This window comes from Elgaria multicarinata, chromosome 5 (assembly GCF_023053635.1).
Source record: "Elgaria multicarinata webbii isolate HBS135686 ecotype San Diego chromosome 5, rElgMul1.1.pri, whole genome shotgun sequence".
Lineage (NCBI taxonomy): Eukaryota > Metazoa > Chordata > Lepidosauria > Squamata > Anguidae > Elgaria > Elgaria multicarinata.
This window is the reverse complement of record NC_086175.1, coordinates 22,094,902-22,120,796: the sequence shown is the minus strand read 5'-3', so window position 1 is coordinate 22,120,796 and position 25,895 is coordinate 22,094,902. Positions and strand designations below refer to the sequence as shown.

General features: G+C 39.4%; 1 protein-coding gene across 1 annotated transcript in view; it reads left to right on the top strand.

The window, feature by feature from the left end:
* MYCBP2 (MYC binding protein 2) overlaps positions 1–25,895 on the top strand; it is a 165,405-nt gene that overhangs the window by 124,131 nt on the left and 15,379 nt on the right. The window contains exons 56-71 of the mRNA XM_063126029.1: positions 4,255–5,895; positions 7,406–7,575; positions 8,901–9,145; positions 10,271–10,438; positions 11,183–11,340; positions 13,812–14,011; positions 16,185–16,334; positions 18,139–18,299; positions 19,649–19,805; positions 20,320–20,544; positions 21,030–21,095; positions 21,630–21,869; positions 22,804–22,902; positions 24,102–24,182; positions 25,181–25,447; positions 25,540–25,823. Coding sequence (XP_062982099.1) covers positions 4,255–5,895; positions 7,406–7,575; positions 8,901–9,145; positions 10,271–10,438; positions 11,183–11,340; positions 13,812–14,011; positions 16,185–16,334; positions 18,139–18,299; positions 19,649–19,805; positions 20,320–20,544; positions 21,030–21,095; positions 21,630–21,869; positions 22,804–22,902; positions 24,102–24,182; positions 25,181–25,447; positions 25,540–25,823 — 4,312 coding nt within the window. The remainder of the gene's footprint in view (positions 1–4,254; positions 5,896–7,405; positions 7,576–8,900; positions 9,146–10,270; positions 10,439–11,182; positions 11,341–13,811; positions 14,012–16,184; positions 16,335–18,138; positions 18,300–19,648; positions 19,806–20,319; positions 20,545–21,029; positions 21,096–21,629; positions 21,870–22,803; positions 22,903–24,101; positions 24,183–25,180; positions 25,448–25,539; positions 25,824–25,895) is intronic.

Genomic DNA, 25,895 nt, shown 5'->3' with positions numbered 1-25,895 from the left:
GCGCATTTGGGCCAGGATCTAAAAAACCCCTACCTTATTCTGTGACTCCAGGGTGGCTTTAAACTTGTTGCTACCAAACCCCTATGCAGTATGGAAAACTAGCCTTGAATCTTAGCGGAACTACAAAAGCAATTGTGATATAGTCTTGGGGTCAGCTGCCGAAAGAAAATTCCACAGCGTATTATAAGCCAGCAATAGCTCTTTGGTTCCACTTATAGGCTTGTGTGCATATAGCAGGCTTTTCAGATCACAAGCAAGGATAATTTAAAACACTTCTTGCAATACCATTGGGGTTTAGGCAGAATTAGAAAGATGCAGCTCTATGCTTGCAGATCTTAAGGTGCCAGGTGCATCTCTAGATCAAGCCCAATTTGTGGGGACTAGAATGATCTTCGTCCTCTGCTTAAGCCTCAGGTGTTTGTCTTGTTCCCTCTCTCCCTAAGTGGAGCTTAGAAAAAGCTTCCTCCCCCTGGAAGCAACCTTTTTCCTTGATCTGGTTAATAGCAAAATTGAGGTGGGAGGGTCCTTATTCCCCATGTGATGTCCTGCAGACATTTTGGACTACAACTCCCATCATTCCTGACCATTGACCATTCTGACTGGGACTGATGGTAGTTATAGACCAAAATCACTGTACAGCACCATTGGAGAAGTGAAACTCATGCTCCCAAAATAAGAGAAGTTAATCCAAATAGGTATGATATTACTACTCTGATTCAACATGAATTTTGGGGATTGTCTTTCATTGGTGTGCATCAGATGAGCGTTTTATCACACACTTGTTACTCCCCACTTACAGATGTTTGTGGGTCCTTTTGATGACGACGTCCGTCTCCCATGCATCTCCCGCTCCTTGCCTTCTTACCGTCACAAAATAGACCTTTTTAAATCCGATTTTTTTAAACAAAATATCCAACCATTTCCTGCTGTGTACAGGAAAAGTGGAGAGATAAAAACAGCCACTGAATGGGCCACGTGGTAATTGTTTACTTCCTATTTCTTCCCCTTCAGTAGCCGGGGCAGTAAGCCTGCGTGCACCTGTTGCTGGGGAACATGAGAAGGAGAGTGCTGTTGCACCATGTCCTTCTTATGTTCTTACGTTATCATGGGTCAGAAGTGTGTGTGTGTGTGGGGGGGGAGTTGACAGTAAGGAAACACAATTTCTCCCCGTCTGATGATGTTCAATTCTTACTTTAAGAATTAATCCCGTTTCAGTGTTCTGTAACACCCTCATCACCAGGAACATTACTGAGAGATGTGTAATTGAAAAATAATATAATATTTAAAGGTCTTCCTTTTTATGAGTGTTGAAATTTGATGATGATGATAATGATGATGATTTAATAAGGCAGAGCTAAAAGTGTTTAGCTTGCACTAGCCAGGCTTTGGTTAACCTGCAAGCTGCATATTGGGGTGAGCTCACCTGTTGCATATGCTATTGTCATCAAATAGTTTCTTGATGTGTTTGTTTTTGTTTTTGTTTTGCTAAATGATTGAATTATTAAAAGGATTTAGGAAGGAGAACTTACAAAAGCAGTTATCCCCACTTCAAAAGCAGCAAAATGATTGTATAATTAATGATCTCCAATTGGTAATTTCTCTTATTTTTCCCTATGCAAAAGTCAAGCCAGACGATGAAATTATGTGTGCACCTGAGTTTACAGAATAGTAATCACATCTGTAGCATTTCAGGCTTAGTTTATCAGGGCATAGGCTATTAGAGGTAAAAGCAAAACAATAAATGAACAGAACAAAGCAAAACTATTCATTAGCTGCTATTTCATTATTATTTTTCAATCAACCATTTGCTGCTTCCGTAAGAATTCACCATTCGGTTTTCGTTAATGCTGTCTTGAAAAATAATATTGATTTATTATTTTGGAGGCAAGTAACATCTAGAGCTGCTATTATTATTATTATTATTATTATTATTATTATTATTTCTGTAACAGTGAACTAAAACACATTAGACTGTCACAAAATAGATGTGTCTCCTTTGAACTGCTTGCTTTGCTTGCTTTTTTTACCTTTGCTATTTTTCCATTCAATCTATGCTGCTTCTGTGCCACTTTTCCACTATAGAAACTCCATCCCGCAGCCTTGCTTCTCGTGAGCGCATTTACAAAAGTAATGATGTAGCTGTGCCTGCCTCTGCTATTTCATCTCTCACACACAAACTAAAGGGTGGGTACGCATGCGATTGTAGACAGGTTATTCAAAAGTTGTTGGAAATTGATAAATAAAAGATGTTTTCCTGCTCAGTCCATCTCATCCCACTCACTTGAAGAAAAAGTTTGTGCTTGGTGTTCTATTTGCTGTTGTATTTAATTGTAGTGATTTAATGACTTGCTGTAAATGTGTGAGTTCTTTATGAATGCCAATGACTAGCATATACCTAAGCTCAGTGTCTTATGCTTAAAAATGGTTTAGATAGCCCATCAGTGACATTTGGAAGTACATGGGCAAACTTTCTATATAGGTTTTATTCTCCACTTTGTTGAAGGGAAGCAGTGTGAGATTCTGTTTATTTTTGGTATCTGTGTGTTGTTGGTTTTTACAATAAACACCATGATTTTAGGGTCTGATTTTAAATCCAAATAAAAGTGGAGCAGCATTTTATTTTTTACTTTGAACAACTGTGTGCTTTTATTGTTTTAGGAGAAAATACAGTTATTGAGCATTGCACGGGCATGTATATAATGTCACCTTGAGTGAACGTGACACTCCCACCCAACATGCTTATAAATGTTTCCTTTAGTTTTAATTTTGAATTGAACTTGATAATTTCTATATTCTTTAGCATGGAAGAACAAAAGTTTCTTGGTAACTATATCATCTTGTAACAAGTTTTAGGTTGTCAGATAAGCAAGGCTTAATATTACTGGTACTAGATAGTATAATTCTGGTAAATCTAGTCAACAAAATTTGCTTTAATACAGTGTGTGTAGTATATTAGCATTTGAATTTTTAAGGTCTTGAAATAAACCCTTTTCTTGTATCTTCTTCAGATTATTGTTAGCATTTAGGGTGCATGTGAATGTTTCCTTTGTGTATGTATGCACAAATATAAATTTTACCTACGTGTTGAGCACTGTTAAATCACTCATCTCAATCCTGAAAGGATAATCTATGGGTTGGATCCAAAGTTACTTTTACATGAACAGAAGGGCCCCTTCCATTTGCAGATTCCCTCTTTCTCATGCAGCTTCCAGTACCACCTTCCATGCTTTTGGGGATGATACCCCAACTTTCTGGTTATATGAGGAAGGGATAGCTAAGAGCATCCCATTCTGTGAATGGAACCCTTAATCATTGAACTGTAGGTAAAATCATGTGTGTGGAAGCCTGCTTCCATACACATATCTCTTTTGTACTGGGCTCTGTGCATGCATGCAAAATGGTCTGCATGGGGGAGAGCCCCCACATCTCAGCTGTAGTTTTAGTACACTTTGTTTGAATAGGATCGTTCAAGTACTTGATGAGGTAGTGGTGATCCTGTGTGTGTGATGAGAGAGGGGGACTTATTCCAGTTCTCCTTGACACCCTGTAACGGGCAATTAGTGCTGTCAGCACTTTAGAGTGCTGATAACTTCAGCAGGTGGATCCTCACGTATGCTTGGATCCAAAGGCGCCATACACACCCTTCTACCTGTGTGCCCCCCCAATTCTGCTGATTCCCCAGTTCCGTTGCACCCCCCCTGTGCCTACGCCATTCTAGATGGTGTACTGATTCCCAGAAGTGGCTTTTGGGGAGAGGGCACGGGGGGCTACAATGGAGGGGAGGTAACATCATCATCATCATCATTATTATTATTATTATTATTATTATTATTATATTTATTTGTATCCTGCTTTTTGCCCAATGCTGGGCCTCAAGGCGGCCTTACAAAGTTTAAAACATACATTGGGCGGGGTGGGGTGGGGGTGGAAACATAGTTTAAAATACACAATAAAATTATAAGACATTAACATAGATTGAGGACCATCTCCAAAGGCCTGCTGGAACAAAAAAGTTTTAGCCTGCTTCCTAAAGCCCATCAAGGGGGGCAAGCTGAGTTCTGTTTGCACTACTCTGGATCCAACCCATAATGTATTGAACTCATAATTTTCTCTCCTGTCTATCTTATATAATATCCTACTCTTTCCTCTAGCTGTTACTGGTGTTCTGATACTGAGAAGCCTGAATGAATTGTGATTCTTTGTGTTATAAATACACACTTTCCTTTTAATCTTATTATAAAATATATCATACAGGTGACAGAGTGAATTTTACTGCAGCTGCTAGACCAGTTTCTCCAGCAGGGAAATCTGACATGGCATCAAAATACAGAGTGGATAGCAGATCATCTAAATCTGATGGGCGTATGAATCACACTGACCAGAAGAAACCCAGGAATGCAGAGACCTTATCTGCTAGTGAATCTCTAATGCTGAGATCTGATACTGGAAAGCTTAGGTCAGATTCCCACAGTAGATCACTGTCTCCAAACCATAACACACTGCAAACCTTAAAATCTGATGGGAGGACAACGTCTGGTCTGAGGGCAGAATCTCCTGGGCCAGGAACCAGGTCATCTTCTCCAAAGGCTCTGTCAGCAGGTAAATCCTGTACATCTGGTGTCGGTTCTCGACGATCATCATCTCCTCATGAAAAGCCTCTTTCTCAGAAACCTGCAGCCCCTGTGAAAACAAAGCTTGATCCTCCTCGAGAGCGCTCCAAATCTGATTCGTATACATTGGACCCAGATACTCTTCGCAAAAAGAAAGTACCCCTAACAGAACCACTAAGGGGAAGGTCCACTTCGCCCAAGCCAAAGATTGTGTCAAAAGATGGGAAACCGGCAAATGAAACGGAAAACAGAGCCCCTTCGCCTCATGTTGTACAAGAAAACCTTCACAGTGAAGTTGTTGAAGTCTGCACTTCAAGTACTTTAAAGACAAACAGCATCACAGATAGTACATGTGAAGATAATTCTGAATTCAAAAGTGTGGATGATGGCGCTAATAAAGTTCACTTCAGCATAGGAAAAGCCCCACTGAAAGATGAGCAAGATCTGAGAGCCTCTCCAAAAGTGAGCCGCAAATGTGCAAACAGGCACACAAGACCCAAAAAGGAAAAGTCTGTCTGTCTTTTCAAAGGGGATGGAGCCAGGCCTGTAGAGCCTGCCAAACAAGCGATGTCTCCCTCTGTGGCCGAATGTGCCAGGGCTGTCTTTGCTTCTTTCCTGTGGCATGAAGGGATAGTCCATGATGCCATGGCCTGCTCTTCCTTTTTAAAATTTAATCCTGAACTTTCTAAAGAGCACGCGCCTATTAGGAGCAACCTTGGCCAACAGCCTGTAGAAGAAAAAGAAACCAAGTTGAAAAACAGACATTCCCTGGAAATATCTTCTGCTCTGAATATGTTTAACATAGCCCCTCATGGGCCCGACATATCAAAAATGGGGAGCATAAATAAAAATAAAGTCCTGTCTATGCTTAAAGAGCCTCCTCTTCATGAACGATGTGAGGATGGGAAAAATGAAACTACCTCTTTTGAAACATCCAGTCACCATACTATGAAGTCCAAGTCTCCTCTTCCCTTAACACTGCAGCACCTAGTAGCCTTTTGGGAAGACATCTCTCTGGCCACAATCAAGGCAGCTTCTCAGAACATGATATTTCCAAGCCCTGGGTCCTGTGCAGTATTGAAGAAGAAAGAAAGTGAGAAAGATAACAAGAAATCCAAAAAAGAAAAGAAGAAGAAAGAAAAGGCTGAGGCCAGACCGAGGGGGAATCTCTTTGGTGAAATGGCTCAGCTTGCTGTGGGGGGTCCAGAGAAAGATACCATCTGTGAACTGTGTGGGGAATCTCACCCATATCCAGTGACCTATCACATGAGACAAGCTCATCCAGGTAAGATGGCCTCTGCATGGAATCTATTTTTTGCATTATGCAAAGGACTGACTGTCCCTGCACCTGACAAAGAAAATGGACGCTGACCCAAAAGTATCTGCTTAAGGGATAAACTAAACATGGTGGCAACAGTCACATTTTGTCTGGTCTGTCTATGTATATGTTGGGGAATGGGGTGGGGGAGAGTTTTATGAGTATGAGTAGCTGAATCCTTCCTGGCCTGGACCTCCTGTTTTCCATTGCCCAGGTTCATTTTTCTTGACCCAGCTCTCTTCTGGAATTGGAGCCAAGCTGGGGAGGTGGCAGTTTAGGCATCTCAACACAAAGAAGTTAGGCTCCCCTCATCACTGTGTCTCTTCTGATGTAAACATCAGATCCCTGCTTTACAGCTAAACTGGGCAGACAGTATGAATTCAATGTTTTCTGCTGTTTGGCTTTTAGATTGCAGCCTTGCTTAGTGTGCTTTGGTAGTGTCGCATCTCTCTCTCTCTCTCTCTCTCTCTCTCTCTCTCGTGGTGTTTTATAGAGCTCCCAGTGGTCTCCCATCCATGTTTAAACCAGCTTATCTTCAGTAAGAGCATTCACTGAATCCTTAGTGGTATACTGTTGATAAGAGAGAAACAGTTTGTTCAAGGTGATAATCTCCATCTTGGATCAGAATCTGAATTACCACATTTCCCCTCCTGACAATATAACAGTTGATTAACAATATTGGTTGATTGTGAGCCCAGGTTGCACCCCAGTGACATTATTAGGTATGTGACAGAATTGAAATATCTTCTTCTCTTCCCCTCCTCCATCTGTTAGCCTTCTGCCAGCCATTTATCTGGCCTGAAGACAGCAGCAGGGAGGGACACCTGCCTGTCTCCTTATCACTTCCTGGAGTACTGCTATGGCAGCATCCCAGATGCCAGGAATCCTGGGAAATGTAGTTTCCCAAGGACACCTGAATCCTTTGAATGATCACTGTACAAGGGTGTTTGATGACTAATTTCCCATGCTCCCTGGCATCTTGAACATAGCAGCATTATAGCCAGTGTCAAAAAGAAGGCCTCCTTGCCACCCCACCACGACAGAGACAGATTAGTGGGGGGGACAGAGAGGGGAGAATTTTTCTCTTGCTCAAATTACAGTCCAGGCTGGAGGAGAACTCACAGGATTATAATGGTCCCCTCAGAATGAAGGCTAGTAATATGAATTGTTGTGGTTCATAATAATACCCAGGAATGGTGTTGTCTTGAGTAAGGTGTATCTGCCCAGGGTGAATATACTAGATAAACACCTGAGCCCAACTTTCTCATGGCTTAAATGGTCTGAGCTCAAGAGGATGTATTCTCATATGCAATCCATGCATTGGTTAATATAACAGTAGTAAAAGAGAACCCTTAAATCTGTGACGGGTTTTCTGGCAGGCTCTTAAAAGCATGACTCTCTGTGATTACCTGGCCTGGCAAATACATAATGGCTTTAGCTGACCTTACTGTTAAACATGACTTCTCATCATTTTAAGGTTGTGGCCGCTATGCAGGTGGGCAAGGCTATAACAGCATTGGACACTTTTGTGGTGGATGGGCTGGTAATTGTGGTGATGGTGGCATAGGAGGAAGCACATGGTACCTCGTCTGTGATCGGTGCAGAGAAAAATATCTCCGCGAAAAGCAGGCAGCAGCAAGAGAAAAGGTATTTTTTTTAAAAAAAATCTGTTTTTTACAATCTCTGGCAGGGACATGTAGCTTTTCTCAGCTACATGTTGCAGTGAAGCTATCTAAGAATAGTGGGCCTTTGCTGTTCTTACATCAAGCCAGTAATAATCAGGATGAAATGTGATCTGACTGCATGATTCCATGTTGGGCTTTGGGCAGCAGAAAATATTATTTATTTATTTATTTATTTACTTATTACATTTCTGTATTGCCCAATAGCCAAAGCTCGCGCTAACACTGCTTTCAGTACTGGCACCCTGTTTGTGGAATACTTTCCTCGGATGTTCACGTAGTGCCTACATTATGGTCTTTCTGGTGACAGGTGAAGACTTTGTTATTCTCCCAAGCCTTTTAAGAACTGCTTTTAGTACTTTATACTGCTGCGTGTTTTAATTTGGTTTTACGATGTTGTAATGGTTTTACTCTTTGCTGCTGGTTTTATCTTGGTTTTATTCTGCACTGGTTTTGTTTGTTTATTAGCACTGTGGGTTTTTAATGTATTGTACACAGACCAAAGAGCTTTGGTTATTGGATAATTTAATGGACAGTAAATAAATTTCTCTGGGTGTGCCTTACTTAAGAATTGTAATTAGTGACTCCCTGATTATTTGTACTGGCTTAGATTTGAGAATTTTTTTATAAGTTCTTATAAAGAGAATTTTTTATAAGTTCTTTTCAAGCTGTCTTTCATAAAAGAGTGGAAAAGATTGCCTGCCAGACAGGCAGTAAGAAAAGCAGCTAACAAAAAAATGTGGGCTAGTTATTTTAATGAACTTAGTTGCAAATACTGCTGTATAATGTTCTAAAAACAGTCAAAAATGGAAAAAGAAATTGAACTTTAGACCAGTGTCTGTCACATTTAAGTGTGCTGAATTCTCCCATTTCTGTTTTCCATGTGTGACTGTGAAAGGGAGAAAAATAAGCATTTATAATAGGGGCTACAGGTTCTGTTAACTATTCTGGCAGTGCCTCTGGGGGATACAGTGAGTAATTGCTTAAAGTGGGACATAAGTCACAGGCTTGGACTATCTGCCCCAATTTTGATGATTTGCTTTTAGACAGCCTTTCATTCTTCTTTACATTCTCATGTTCAAATGCTCATGCTGGTTGAGCTCTGAAGAGGGGATAAACTAGAAACGGGGAACTCCAGTGTGAGGTGCTAAAGCTGCAATACCTAGCAAGTGCAGTGTGCAAAGCCCACTGCAGCACCCTTTCTCCTCTAAGAGAACATTGTGTTTACCTCTTGTTAGATCCTGACGATCCACTACAGTCGTGAAGTAGCATTATTTTGTCTCCTTGTAGGTCAAACAATCTAGGAGAAAGCCAATGCAAGTTAAGACACCTCGTGCCTTGCCCACCATGGAAGCTCATCAAGTAATCAAAGCAAATGCACTGTTTTTGCTGGCCTTGAGCAGTGCCGCTGAGCCTAGTATTTTGTGCTACCACCCTTCCAAACCATTCCAGTCCCAGCTTCCTATTGTCAAGGAAGGCATTTCAGAGGATTTCCCTGTTAAAATGACTTGTCTCTATCTTCAGACATTAGCAAGGTAAAAAACACATATATTTTTCTCCCCAGTGTTTGTTAATATAAATAATAATTACATATATCTAAAATTCATTTATTTTGTATTGAAATAACAATTATTTTAAGAGCCAGAATTCACGAGAATTGATGTTAATCGTTATTTCTATCTGCTGAAGTATTCCTAGTTGAGTGAAACAATACACTAACTACAGTTATTGCTAATTATTATAATTACTTTCCTTTCTGCATTTGTTGAATGTCATTTACTTAAAAAGATAGAATTCTTCCAAGCAAGTGATTTTTAAAAGAAGTATTTAAAAGAACATGGTTAGCTGTTGTTGTTTTTACCTTCCCATTAATTTGTGCTCTTCCAAAGTGTTCTCATTTCTAAGTCCTTGATGTTTCTTTAAATATTAGTGCTTTAAATCGCTTGCTTGGAATACTTTAAATCAGTCTCTGAACTTTAAACTAGTATCTATAACATGGAAGCCAGACCAGTTTAACCATTCCAAATACAGGATAGGTGAATACCCTCTTAAGCTACAGAAAGCAAAGACTCAGAAGAAATCAGTCAATCCTGGAAGTGGGCTAATTCTGGCTGGAGTCTGGTTTTGTCTGTGCTACATTTCTATGTGGAAGCAGGCTTCTCTTCAGAGATATCTCTGGATTTCCAGAAAAAAACCTTTTTTTGTTTTGATCCTTGCTGCTTATATTACCTGCCTAGGAAAAAGTTGCATATTCAGATGCCACTTCAAAGGCTTGTATTTATTTATTTATTTATTTATTTATTTATTTATTACATTTTTATACCGCCCAATAGCCGAAGCTCTCTTGTATCCATCCTTGTTGCTCAGCCTGCCATCCTACTCAACATATTATCAGCACTGTAGAGCATGGGAAAAGAGGAGGATGTAGAATTAAAATCTTGAGGACATTCAAGATGGTCCAGAACTTAAAAGTTCAGAGATATAGCATGAGTAGTGGTATGGTTTTGATAAGCTAAATTTCCAGGTGTGTTTAGGCATGTTATCTTCACGAATAATACTTGTATGCCTTAATTTTTGTCTGGTTTATCCATTTGGATGCCTGGTTAATTTTTGAAAAACGGTTGATTTCAGTAATCACTGTCATCTATTTTCCCCCCCAGACATCATCATGAAAACTTTGTTGGCTATCAAGACGACAATCTCTTTCAGGATGAGATGAGATATTTGCGCTCAACTTCAGTACCTGCACCTTATATATCTGTTACTCCTGATGCTAGTCCTAATGTCTTTGAGGAGCCAGAAAGTAACATGAAATCCATGCCACCAAGGTACTCCATTGTGTATATTAATGTGTATTGATGTGTTAACTACTATGTTGTTGTTTCTAAGTCAGATTTGTGATTAGTTTTTGAGACTTCTCATAAGCTGGTAACATTTTGAAAATTTCCTGAGATCAACTTACTGCACTTCTTGATACCAAGAAGAGTCATGTATGAAGAATAATCTCTTTACCACCTTATAGAGAGATTGAAGGAGAACCTCTGATTTCTTGCTCATATTAACTTCAATCCAATGCAATTTTAGTAAAAGTAAGAATGCAATTTTTGACATAGCAAGTCTAAAAAAAAGTTCACATGGTCTGTAATTTTATTTGAAATATACAAGTTGATTGTTTTCTAGATAAATTGAAATCCTGATACCAAACATCTTTGAATTTGTAAGATAATTTAAAGGACTCCATAGACCAATGCAGATGTAACAACTCCCATCCATGAATTAGTGTTCCTTCTCTCCGACTGCCTGCACTTTCCTGTTCATTGCACAATCCTACCACACCTTAATCGGGGGTTACTATAATATCTACACAATTGTTAATCATGGTTAACACTAATGAGGTTTCACTCCTAATGCAGGATTTGAAATCTATTTTGGAAACCATTTACAACTCTTGGGGCAAACCATGGTTGACTGTACTCATGGGTTTCCCCCTATTCACTTCCAGGATGTATACATTGCACTGGGTTTTTAAAATGCGTATAAGGATTTTAATTAGCGCACTGACTTGTTTCCAGTTTAGAGACTAGCCCCATCACAGATACGGACCTTGCAAAGCGCACAGTTTTTCAAAGGTCATATTCAGTTGTTGCCTCAGAATATGACAAACAACACTCCATTCTACCTGCACGGGTCAAGGCCATTCCCAGAAGGAGAGTTAACAGTGGAGATGCAGGTAAGGATGTAAACTTCTTCAACTTTTTTTTGTTTAAAAAAGTATTTGTTGATGCATATGCCATTTTTCTTCATATTCTCTGTGCAGTCCCACATATGAGTTCTACATCTGCACAGAGCAGCATTCAGAACTCTTTATTTATTTTATTTATTTACAATATTTATATACCGCTCCCCATTGAAAATTTCAGAGTGGTGTACAAGATAAAATAAAATAAAAACAGAATAAAACACTTTAAAATAGATTTTAAAAGAAGCAAAATGTGCAGTGAACTGTCATTAAGGAAAGGCTTCCTGGAATAATGACGTTCTCAGGAGGCGCCGAAAGGAATACAAAGTTGGTGCCTGCCTGACCTCCAGAAGCAGGGAATTCCATAGGAGGGGAGCTACCATGCTGAAGGCTCTTCCCCTGGTGGACTCCAATCAAAGGATGGGTCTATGTGGAACCACCAGGAGCAGGCCCTCGGATGACTTCAGTGACCGGGCAGGTTGGTAGGGGAGAAGGCGCACTCTCAGGTATCCTGGTCCCAAGTTGTTTAGGACTTTGTACACAAGTACAAGAACCTTAAACCTGGCCCGGTAGCGAATAGGCAGCCAGTGCAGTTCCCTTCAGAGCCAAGCAAAAGAATTTTGGCAGAAAGGCTGTGCTCAACTTTCAGTCTACACACCAAAGACGTGTCTCTCACCTTCCCTCTCAGTTCCCTCTTGATTATGGCAGTGGTCCTCTTTAGTGATGGTTCCTGGAAGTGCTCCAGCCAAGGTTGGACTCTCAGACCAGACACCACCTCCTGCTTTCCTAGATTTGACATTCCCTAGCGGCAGTAGATGCAGCTCAGTAACCTGCTCCACAGAAAATGTACCCCCCTCAATTACACTCCATTCCTGAAAGGTGGCTGAGATTTCTCTCTGACTTTATTTACTTACTGGCAAAAAGTTGTTAACAATGCTTAGTTCTAAAATACAGTCCTACTGATGAAAGCAAAATTCAGCACATGTACAAGCCCACCCACCCACTCACACTACTTACAAGTACCTCAGCGAAGTAAGCAACAGCAAACACAGAACAATGCAGGGAAAGGAAAAATTGGGGGCATTTCTAAATGCAGGGAAAGAGAGTTCCTCCCCCCAAGCTTTCCCTTTCAGTCACTATCAGTCAGGAAGTAAAGAGGTGTATGTTAAAAAGCCTTTTTTTATTTACTTTACAAAGAAATTTCTTCAAAGCCGCTTCAAAGTCTGCTAAGGAGCAGGCACAGGAGAGATCACTGAATGCCGTTCAGTGTGGTGAATCTGTGTGGTGTCATGGCTAGTGTGTTAGACTGGGAGTTGGGTTCTGGCTAAAACCCATGCTGGGTTGCCTTAATAAAATTTGATTTGATTTGACTGGGAGTTGGGAGATCCAGGTTCTTGTCCCCACTTAGCCATGGAAGTTCATTGGTTGACTTTGGGCCAGTCACAGACTCTCAGCCCAACCTACCTCACAGGGTTGTTGTTGTGAGGATAAAATGGAGAGGAGGAGGATTGTTGTCACTGCCTTGAGTTCCTTAAGCAGGAAAACGGCAGGATATAACATAATTCTGTGAAGGGATCGGCGATCATCAAGGAGAGCATGGCTAGTTTTTTCCTAGATCACCTGATCAAGGAAGGAGGAAGCCGAGAAGAAGCTGATCAGGGGAGAAAGAAGCTGTTGTCTTCCTGTTCATGCCAGGACGAAAAGCAAAGGTTTAAAAAGGCAATAATAATAATAATAATAATAATAATAATAATAATAATAATAATATATGCCACCACCATCCCGCTACCCATTGGCAAGTAAAAAGGGAGGAAGTGATGGGAACTGCTTGATGATCAGTAGGCCACAGAGATTGTAGATTAAGACTGGTTTCAAAGCGCCATTTAGATAAGCTCAAAGGTTTATACATACTAGATAGAGCTTAAAACTTTATTTGCTTTGAACACCAGGCACATATTCCCCATGTCCTCTCATAAACATACACGCACACACACGCACACACATGCATCTATCTATCTATCTGTCTATCTATCTGATAAGGGGAATAATTAATAATAATTGGTTTGAAGCTCCCTTCTGTCTTTCATAAACAATTTGACCTGTGGCTTGAGTTCCCTTGGTGCACAGAAATAGTTGCACAGTTCTTTGGATCCTGGTCATAATCTACATTTAGGAATATGTTATAAATGCATTAATGCTAATAGCATGTGAATGTGTGATTTCAGTTGACCAGAATTGTAAATGAACCACCAAAATGTTTTAGAATTAGCCCTACATTCAAGTTGTTTGCTTAATGAGGTGCCTGATCGTTATCCCCATCAAGTAATGTGTAGTATGAGATTTTAGAAGAGATCACTTGTATAGTTTAAACTTTAAATACTAATATACTAACCTTCTTATTTGCATAGCTGCACCAACAGAATTTAACCATCTAATGTATATATTTTTATGCTTTTAAATAGAAGTGGGTTCCTCTCTTCTGAGACATCCATCTCCTGAACTTTCTCGGTTAATCTCCGCCCACAGCTCTCTTTCCAAAGGAGAGAGAAATTTCCAGTGGCCTGTTCTGGCATTTGTCATCCAACATCATGACTTGGAGGGACTTGAAATAGCAATGAAACAGGCTTTGAGAAAATCAGCTTGCCGGGTATTTGCTATGGAGGTATTTAGTGCATTAATTATCTTCCTAATATGTGTCACACCAGCAATTTATTTTCCTTATAGTAGTACTTCTGGTTAAGCACACAAACTATATTGCTCTTCATTTTCCGAAACTGAGACATCTGGGAAGTTGCAATACAAATACAAGCATGCATCTCAATCCTCAACAGGCAGCACATAACGCCTGCAGGCCCCACGTCTGCTTTCAGTGTCTGACCTATTTCCCCTTCTCTGCAATAGCAGTGAATAGACAGAGGACAGCAACCACCGTTTTATCTAGCTTGGCTGCATATATTCTGTATAATGTGTCACATTTGTGCAACTGAATATATAGGTGTAATCCTAGCAATCTATCTTAACTTCCCTGTGCTGGTACAGTAGATTGTTACTTACAATTATACTAATTAGGGACATAGAGAGGATCCATAATTTAGTGACAAAGAACATGCTTTGAATGTAGAAGGTTGCAGGCTTAATCTTTAGAATCTTCAGTTAAATGGATCCCAAGCAGCAAGACTGGAAAAGTTCCCTGCCTCAGGGATTCTAACTACACATCACACAATCATGGTAAGCCCTGGCAATGTTTTTAAATGAGAAGCAAATTTAGAGCAAAGAAAGAGGAGCTTAATGATCTGTATTGCTCTACCCGAGCAGCTTTCCTGTTCCATGGGTTTCCAGTTGCATGTGAGCAAAGTAAGCGATTGACTAGAACCCCCATTAGGGGAAAAGCTATTGGAGGTGGGGGTGGGGCAATTTGAGTAGATAAATAGGCAATGGGGAAAGAGACAAGCACATAACCCCATGCCATTTCACTGTTCTTAATTCCCCTCAAGATGGCTTCTCTAGTGTATGTATATGTATGTATGTATGTCGGAGCTCTTACACACATCTTTATATGAAATGCCTTGAAAAAATGCTGCTGGTCAGAAGAAGACAGTACAGGGCTAGGTAGCACAACTGTCTGACACTGTAAAGCAACTCCTTTTACATTTGATATATTCAGTCCTCATAAAAAGGCATGTGGTCACGTTAATCTCCTACCCCCAGGCCTGCAGAATATAGGGCTCATGTGCAAATTGCAGGCCCCTTCTCTCTTTTTGCATCATCTGAAGTCCAAAGGTTTGTTGTTTGTGGCTCTTTCCCCCATCTGTGATCCACTCAAGCCCATTCAGAGTAGAAGTGGGGATGGGATAATGCCTGTATGGTTACTGCTCCTCTTCCCTGGATTCAGAAGTCCTCGGGCCCTTGCTTACATACAGGCTCTTTCTGCCACAAATCCCTTTGAGGGGCCAGCTCCATTTAGGTGGGCTTAAACGTGCACAGAGGAGTTGGTGGCAGACATTTCAGACTGGTGCAGCATCTGGAACACCTTCACTCATGTGTATTTCTGGGAGAGCGAAAACCATGCAGGCAGAGAAGCACACAGTAAATATAGCCGTGAAAGCCTTTTGATGTGTAAAAGTGGCCCACACAGAGATTTCAGTTGTGCATAGTGCAATTGCTATAATCTATACAATATGTTTAATTTAGTCATAGGACTAGGGAACAGTATAACCTCTCATTAATGCATGGGGTCTGACCATCTTTAAAGTGTTGTCTGTCCATATCTAGTTTGCACTTATGTGGCACAACCATACAGGATGAGCAGCTTCCTGTATTATTTCTGCTACTCCGTGCTACGTTCTTAAGAGTAACTCCATTAGATTGCAATCCTATGAATACTTACCTAGGTGTATGCATACTTACCTAGAACACAATGGGATGTACCCGTGAGCAAAGATGCATAGGAATAGCTGCTAGGTTAGGATATCTAGATGCCATCTCTTTCTATCTCCTCTGCCTTAATTGCATATGACTTTTTCTAAACTTGACTAACAGCCAGTGGAAACCGCGTGACAGTGCCTGCTTTCACCACCTTAGGCAGCCTGCCCAATTCCATGCTAGTCATCACCACCATTAATTAACATTTTGCTTTTATTATTTCCAAATTCAGCCAGTTAACCCCAAATGTCTATTAAATATAGCAGCCTACAAATATTCCGGGCACTTGTTCTCTTGCTATAATGAATTTCACAATTGGCATGTATTTCCTACAGAATACACCATTAAGTCTTCTGAAATGTTGTATCTTCAGTTTTCCTCTATATTTAAACTGTTCAACTTTTCATTTCTAGGCTTTCAACTGGCTTCTCTGTAATGTCATCCAAACGACATCTCTTCATGATATTCTCTGGCATTTTGTGGCTTCTCTCACTCCCGCCCCAGTAGAGCCGGAGGAAGAAGAGGATGAAGAGAACAAAGCAAACAAAGAAAACACCGAGCAAGTAAGATGAAACATTTGCAAGTTTTTAATAATTTTGTGTTTTGTGGAGCCAAATATATAGCTATAATCCATTCAGAATTACTTCTAAATATCTAGGCATTTAAAAACACATGCCATATTATTCATGTACACATCTTAGCTTCGCCCAGGATGCTGTAACTTCAATTACTTTTTTAAAAACATCAAAGGAACAAACTGGTATTAATCTTGGAATAGCTTAAATTAGCATTATTCGTACATTGATTAAAGTAGTTACAAACATGGGGTTTGTTTTTCATATTTAGAAAGATTTGAATTCTGATATATTTAAATCATGATAAAAGTTGCAGGAATTCCTTTGCCTTGCTAGAAATCGCTGTATTCAGGCTACCTTAAATTTTCCAATATCTAGTGCCTTTTTCAAGAACATTGTAGGTCTTTGTTAAGAATGGCTTAGTCCTTGGATTCTTACTGTGGATTTTTTATCACCTTTTTCTTAAACATTCCCATCTCCTAATATTATCTCAGTAATCTTTACAACATCTGCTAAGGCGGGATATTTTCAGCTTGTATCTCCGTGAAGACAAATGGAAAAATAATACTAAAATTGTAGTAGTTTTCTGTTTAACAGACTGGGTACATCATTTGTAAGTAAGGTGGTTTTGGTGATCTTGAATTAAGTTTGAATATTTGTGGGTTATGTAATTAACCCTACCACAATTTATTATGTTGAGGTATTACAAATATAATCCCAAACTTTTTTTATAGGTAGTAGAACTTAGGATCCTGAATGTATGCATGCAAATAGTAAATGTATATGTGGCATTACCCCACAGTTATGGGGTATGTCTGGCTTTGTATGTCTAGTGAGTGCAGAATGTTGGATTGAGTGGGTGTGGCTGATGATGCTGTGAAAGCGGGGGGAGGAGTATAAATGGGGGGAGTTTAGAGTGGGGGTTAGTGGGTTGGGAGTGGGGAGTGTCAGTTAGGATTGTCAGTGGTGTGTGCGGAGTGAAAGGAGATAAGATTTTAAGAGATTTAAGATTACTGTTTTAATTAAAACTAGTAGTTTAAGCAGGTTAACTTGAATTTGAAGTAACTATTTTTGTTAACCAAAAATAAACATTTTATTTTGTTTTGTTACCTCAAACCATGTGTCTGCTTGGCTTTATCACCTGCTCTACAGTTTCTATCGTAAACACCTTATATATAAACCTTCAGCTTATTACATACACAGTAAAACCTTTTCAGATTCTAGCCTTTACCCTCTCATATGAGGGAAAGGTTGTGTTTTACCCTACCCTCAGGTTGTTCAAGTGGTGGCGCTTGGCTTGAGAAGGGTTTGTGTATGAGGAGGCCTGGTGTATGAGGCCTGTGTCGGGACAGTATTAGTTAGAGAACTAGATTGAGCGTGCCCTTATTAAAAAGGTCCAATAAGAAGGAAGTATTGTGGGCAAGGAAACCTGCTGATCTAGAGATATTCAACTTGTGTTAGACAGGGTTGCGTTCTCCCTGTGAAGGGCCAAGTTCATAGTTTGTGTGTGTGGCGGTGTGTGTGTGTCCGTCTGGTATTTTTAAGAGCATATTAAAAACTTACTTGTTTTCTTTGGCTTTTAACTGAAAGATTTTTATTATATGTGAAATATTTGTTAGCAATTTAAGTTTTGCATTTTGCTTGTTTTAATTGATTCATTCTTACACTTGTTTAAAGTTGATTTATGGTTTGATAAGACCTACGTTGTAAGTTGTCTTGGGAAGATTGGAGACTTGAAAGGCGGCTAAAATGCATTAAATAATACATAAATAAATGTTGTTTGAATTTTCAGGAAAAAGATACGAGAGTCTGTGAGCATCCGTTGTCAGATATAGTAATTGCCGGTGAAGCAGCTCATCCTTTACCTCACACTTTCCACCGACTGCTACAGACAATCTCTGACCTCATGATGTCTCTCCCAAGTGGAAGTTCATTACAACAGATGGCTCTCAGGTAGGTACTAGATACAGAAAGTCTGTGAACACATTTGGCCAGTGAGAAGTTTAATATTAAGCTGTTGATATTTTGAGCAGAAGTAGAAACACATCACAGATACTCTGCATAAAATATTTAGGTACCAGCTATGCATGTGGCTGGACATATTTCAGCATGTGGTGTCTAGATGGTTAGGCGATATCCACATTGATAATTGTTGGGGTTTATTATACATGCTTTATTCATTTCATTTATTATATTTCTATACCGCCCTATAGCCAAAACTCTGGACGGTTCACAGAAATTAAAAACCTTTAAAATACATTACACTAATTATATACTGTACACATTTTTATTCACACAGTTTGTCCTTGCATTAGAAGCAAAGGGAAGTGGTAGCGTCTCATTCCTTCTTGAATAAAGTCAAGGCTAGTGTGCTCAGTCCTATGTCAAAAGGACAGAAAACATGAATTGATCAGAATTCCTGTATTTAAAACTCTATTGAGGTGATGTTGTTCATTTCTTTCCCTCCATGCAAGTGGCTGCTTATATTTGCCAGGACCTTAGGAGGCTTATCTCTAGATCTAGGCCTCAGCCAAATTTTTACCTATGGAAAGGCTGAGAGAGATGGGGGCAGGTGGGAGGATATTTTGCCTCCACCCTCATCCTTGCTTACCTGTCTTTGTGTGCCCTTCACCATGAGTTTGCAGTTCTTTATTTTGCAGTCACACTATCATGAAGCCAAATTGGGACACGGTCAGGAAGCATTGCCCTCACTCTGAGTAGTCCTTCAGATATGGCTCTGTGATGACACCGTGAAGGCAAATCCTAATGATGACATTGCCTTCTGCCTTCACTTTGGATATATAAACATTTTCGTCCCATCTTACAGCCTGACATCCCACCTCCACTCTGAGAGATCACAATGGGTGTGCGTGCGTGTTGTGTTTTACAGAGGCTGAAGTTTTTCATAAGAAACAGCCCCTGTTTCAAGCTCAGCTCTATTCTTTTCACTCACTAACACCTGCATATATTACTTTCAGAGGCAGTCATTCAAGAAACTTACATCTAGTATCCTCCAATTATTGTTAGTCTCTAGATCTCAGATCTTTTCCTGTCTTTCTTACTGTATGTGTTGAATCTCAGATGTGTGAGATATTCAAATCCCTGCACATACTTAAGTTATTAGTTGAAAAACAGGTTTCTCATCACATGGAGAGAGATGCTAACTCAACAGATAATGCAATGCAGTTACTGCATAGTGGAGCCATCTCTGCTCTTTCAGAGACTAAAATGATGTATGCTCTGGTGGTGCTTGCTTGGACTGATTTAAACTGAAGGAACATTGTCTTTATCTTATTTTCCAGATGCTGGAGCCTCAAATTCAAGCAATCTGACCACCAATTTTTGCACCAGAGCAATGTCTTTCACCACATTAACAACATTCTGTCCAAATCTGATGATGGAGATAGTGAGGAGAGCTTTAGTATCAGCATCCAGTCTGGCTTTGAAACTATGAGTCAGGTAAGTCTCTTGTCCAGATTGTCATGAAAGCTGTAGAAGAGCATACATTGCTAAATAGAAATATGTACAATCATTTGGAGTGTAGTTTCCTGAAACATTTTGTTTCCACAAATTTCCCATATGTAGAGATTTATTGGAAGGACATTCAGATTATGATACAATGATTAATGGCTTCAAGTAGATTTACCTAAATTTGGATGTGCTGTCCAGTAAATACTTGTGTTCGTAGAAAGGCTGAATTATTTTTTATTTTACTTGTTTGAGAAAACGGAAAACTTGTTCCAAACTCAAAATAGCTTTTCTAATTCATTCCTGCCCTTTATTTAAATGAATAAAAGAGAGAATTGGGAATGAGAAAAACATACTTTATGATGCTGACATCAATTTCTTGTCCTGCCATGGTGTACAAGTCTATAATTTTACTGTTAGGGTTTTATTGAATGGTTTGTACTACAGTAGTGACTGATACTTGTTTACTTGTTTTTTTGACTATGAAACTTCACTGTTTTGACAGGAATCATGTATAGTAATTTGTCTAAAAGACTTAACCAGTGTTGTTGATATTAAAACATCAAGCCGACCAGCCATGATCGGTAGTTTGACAGATGGATCCACAGAAACCTTTTGGGAATCGGGAGATGAAGATAAAAACAAGACTAAAAACATTACAATTAATTGTGTCAAAGGAATTAATGCTCGCTATGTGTCTGTCCACGTTGACAACTCACGTGATCTTGGGGTAAGAGTTTAATCTCATTCTCTGATGTTTTCCCAAATAAATTTTGCAGAAGCAAGGAATAGCAGAGCACACATGTTCCTCTTGTGTTAAATTCACACTGCTGTAGAGAATGGATTTAGTTATAAAATTATATCTATGGAAATGCAGGGAAGGTGAAGCTATTGACCAAAGAGAGAATCCTCTATATATCACTCACATATAGGCCAAATCACAAGGAGGAAATAGATAACATGTAGAACTCTTCAGTTGTCTCAGGGAAATGGATTAAGCCACATGCAATGAAAATCCTGAACTCTATCTAAAATCCTTTAGATAATACTGCTCTTTGGTTTTGGAAGGTATTTTTGCTGCTCCTCACTGCCTCTAGTTCTCAATGGTAAAATAACTTTTATTCCTGTCCTTTACTTTAAACTCTGCTGTTGGTACAATAAGCAGCTTTAAAACTTAAAAGGATCTTTTTTTGTTTCATTTTGTTTCATCTATAGAACAAAGTTACTTCAATGACCTTTTTAACAGGCAAAGCAGTAGAAGATCTTTGCAGAATAAAACAGGTAAATAACTAGCTTAATTATGACGAATAGAGTGCATCAATGCATAAAATAATGCTATGGATTTAAGATGCCATTTGTACAAATCAGTCTCTGTAAGGCATCTTTGGAGCACTTCTCTGTTGTGGCAGAGAAGGAAGCAATACATTTGGAAAAGTGTTGAATATCTCCTTCTCCTTCATGTTTAGCATTCAGTCCGTCATCTGTGCCTTTAAGAAAGGGTTGTTGTTGTCTTAAACTCTATGTAAAGAGAGAAGAGGACACCCTTGATTTGTTTTAGAGCTGATTTACATAATGCATATTTATCACTTAATTGCTTTTGACCAAATGCTTGAGTTGGCATTGGTTGCTATGAATATTGCATCTACCATGATGGCCCATTTACACATGCAAGCCTTTACTTGATGCTACTGTCAGTGACTGAATGTGTGAACCAGACTATTAAATCTTGACTTTTGTACCAGTTATGTACACGTGCAAATCACTGGGTCCTGCGTTTCCCCCCTACAAATCTGTCTTCATATTCCTGTGCTCTAGGTTGACTTGGATTCAAGGCATATTGGCTGGGTAACAAGTGAACTTCCTGGTGGAGATAATCACATCATCAAAATTGAATTGAAGGGACCAGAAAATACTCTCAGAGTTAGGCAAGTGAAACTACTAGGATGGAAAGATGGCGAAAGCATCAAAATAGCAGGCCAGATCTCCGCAAGTGTAGCTCAACAAAGAAACTGTGAAGCAGAGACACTGCGAGTCTTCAGACTTATTACATCTCAGGTGAGACACTCAATGTCATTGCGTTAACTTTTGCCATTGTAATTCAGACAAAGGATATGAAAAGTATGTGTAATCTGCCTCTAAGGCTAAGCAAGTCTGCATCTGTTTTGATGCTAGACTGTATGGGAACCATATGTATTTATTTTTGACTTTCTATTCTGCCTTCCTAAAAACTGAATTCAAGGCAACTCAACTTAGAGCAAAGCCATTGAAATCAATGGGACTTAAGTTAGTCCCATTGATTTCAATGGGTCTGCTCTAAGTATGACTAAGTCTGGATCCAACAGTATGTATATATACCATTCTGAGCTCCTTAGAAGGAAGATGGGATACAGCCATAGTGTCCTACTATATATAGATATAGATGCTAGTCTAAAGTTGATTATGGTGCTTCTAAACTTTGATTTGCTAGTACTAAAATGCCCTCAGCTTGCTAATTCTCTGTTCATCACTTCCCCTATTCCTCTGGGCTTTGTATTGTTATATAACCTTTACAGTTTTAAACAAATACAATCATCACACCTCCTGTTTTTCAGCATGTATGTGCTCTTTAGTGTAGGTCCTGTCTTTACATTTAGATAATTCCTTATAATAGGAACCTTAAAATCATGATCTTTCGTTGGTACTGACTGACATACTAATTGCAAATAAAAATGTAAATGTTATTTTTGCCCATATTTGTCAATAACAAACACTGCTGTTGTAGCATTAGAACCACTTGATTTGTGCAAAAAACCTTTTTAATACTTGTATTCAGGTCAGGTGTGATACATTTCAAAAGCTATTTTCAAGCCACCTTCTGTTCTTTGCCATTTAGACAGATATCTGTAGCAAATTGTAAGCACATATATTTTAAAACTGTAAATGTAGCAGCATAAAAGACTGTAGATTACACTTATGCCTGTTGCATTATCTCTTTCCTGTTCTCTAACAGGTCTTTGGAAAACTCATATCTGGAGATGCTGAGCCAACACCAGAACAAGAGGAAAAGGCATTGTTGTCTTCACCTGAAGGAGAAGAAAAAGTACACAATGTATTTATTTGTATTCTATAATTACTATGTTTCGAAAACTAGTAAAGCAAGTTCTGTATATTCTTGATTTTGCGATGTCATACTAGGTTCCCCTTAACTAGATATTCATAATTCAGAAGTGTTCTTGCCAACACTATTAGTAATGTGGATGATTACATAAATGCTGGGCTGCAGAGATCCATTGGAGTTACCAAAAATGTACCAATGTCAGAGAATGTTTGCAGGATTCATAGTAAGCAATTTATATAATTCAGATACTTCATCCACAATTCATTGAACCGCAGGACAGCGGTGCTACCATCTATTCTTCTGTACTGATCAGCCACTATTTATAGGCCATATCTATACTTCGGTTACTTCTTACAGTCATTGCAGGAAGCTACTTTGGAAATAGCCCTAGTAGTTTGGTTTTGATTGACATGAAATTGTATGCCTTTTCGTTGAACTTCATGTCAAACATTAATCAGCACAAATCCGTAGGTTACAAATATCACTATTAATAATTCTTTTCATCCTGCAAAAAGCAGCTAAAATTGCTCTTCTCAGAGAGCTTTAAATCAAGCAAATGCAAACCATGCATGCATCCATTTTCAAATAAGTAGCCTCAGAAGGCTAAGTCACAATGCAGTGCTAACTTGAGCTTCCTGCAGCAAAGCAAAAAGTCTCCTCCGTCTGACAGACGAAGTCATGAAGTGTCAAGAATTGTATTCCACACATTTTTCTCACCAGTGCCTTGCTAGAATGCCAAACTAACTAGCAGTTCCTGCAATTTGTAGAGGCCCTCAATTTATAAGCTTTTCCAGCAATGTAAAGAATATACTTCTTCTTCAGGAAGATAAACTCGTTCTTCCTCAGGAAGGTAAACTGGGTTTCACTTAGCTTGGGGGAGAAGCCTACCATTCTGCAGTTGGAAGATCATTATGGTCTGGAGTATTAAATGCTTCGAACAATATTAGACAAGCTTTTCACTCTCTTCAGACATTTATTGCCTACGGCTTATTTTTAAACAGAAGAAAGTATGTTAAGTATATGCATTCTTAAGTGGATTTATTTTGACTATTCGGTTTCGCTAAATGCCAGCATATGTAGGGGAAACAGAACTGGTCTCAAATTTTAATCACATGAGATTTCGTGTTGCAAAAAAAGAAAAGAAAAGTGAAACATATGCTCACATCAAATGTTAATATTTCCATTTAAAGGCAACTTCAGATGCTGACCTGAAAGAGCACATGGTTGGAATCATATTCAGCAGAAGTAAACTGACAAATTTACAAAAGCAGGTTTGTTATTATAATAACCTTTTCTAGTGCTAAATATTTTACACACACTGGTATATGTGGCCTCTAGGGTACAAGGAGGAGTGGTTCAACATGATAACAGGCCAGGCCATTGGGGAGAAGAGGACAGAGCCTATTGACAAGAAGCCAGTGCTATGGCACGTGATACCCAGCTCTCTGAGGAAGGTTTTTCTCCATTTCAACGCAACTTAAGAAAAGCGTGATGTGCTTGGTTTTCAATAAAGGGAAGAGGCTGTACCGAACACATCTGTTCCAGTCCAAGGACACCCACAGCTCCTCTTTGTATGCACAGAATGATTGTGGGGCCTACATCCGTCTAGCAGGAGCTGTTTTTGAAAAATAGAAAAGGAGTTTTATTTGGGCAATACTGTGGGTGTGAGGGAGCAAGGGAGAGAGAACACACAGTTTACAAGCAACTTTGGTAGGAGCCATATAGTTTTCTGGATTTTTTATGTTTTACATTTTAACTTAGGAGCCATTTCTAAAGTGTTTACACATGTGCACTAAATACACAAGAAGAAGCCATGGGCTTATCTATCCCCTCCTATCACATGAAGAACATTTTGTATGAACTGATGCTTATGCACCTCCATTCATATGCAAACACACCCCACCCACTCCATTATTTTTTTTAGCAATTTGGGCAAGTGGTATACTCAGATATGAACATCAATTCATATAGAATGTTCTATACATGGTGGGAAGGCCAAAGTAGCCTGTATTTGCTTTTGCACTACACTGCATGTAATGTATACATAACTGAAAGACATATGTGTGTACACAATTTGGTAACGGCGTCACAACTAAAAAGCAGTTAGATTAGATTCTTGTACATTGAATGATTCTGGAGATCTGTTTAAAAAGAATTACAAGTCAACTTTCCTTTCTTATTGCCGCGGAAGTCATAATGTGGTTGATTTGCAGTTTAATTTCTTTTTTCCTTTATGTGTCTGTTCCCCCCCCCCCACCCCCCATGTTAGGTCTGTGCTCATATTGTACAGGCTATCCGAATGGAAGCAACACGTGTACGGGAAGAATGGGAGCATGCAATTTCTAGCAAGGAGAATGCTAACTCCCAGCCCAGTGATGAAGATGCCTCATCTGATGCCTATTGTTTTGAGCTGCTGTCCATGGTGCTAGCACTGAGTGGTTCTAATGTAGGGCGTCAGTACCTGGCTCAGCAATTGACTTTGCTTCAGGATCTCTTCTCGCTGTTACACACTGCTTCTCCCAGGGTACAGAGGCAGGTTAGTTCAGAAAAACTTTTCACATTGTGTAAAGAGGCAGCGTGATCAAAAGTTTTATTCTACAATTAAACCTCTTTGTATGCTTCTTCTAGGTAACGTCTTTACTGAGACGTGTGCTTCCAGAAGTCACCCCTAGTCGCTTGGCTAGTATCATAGGCGTCAAGGCGCTACCTCCAGCAGATATAAGTGATATCATTCATTCAACGGAGAAGGGAGATTGGAATAAGCTGGGTATCTTGGACATGTTCCTGGGATGTATTGCCAAAGCACTCACTGTACAGCTAAAGGCCAAAGGAACTACTATAACTGGTACAGCTGGTACTGCAGCTGGCAAAGGAGTTACTACAGTTACATTGCCAATGATTTTTAATTCCAGGTTAGTAGAAGTTGTACTCATTCAATATTTAAGGTACACCTTCGATTTTACAATTACAGTTAAGAACATGTT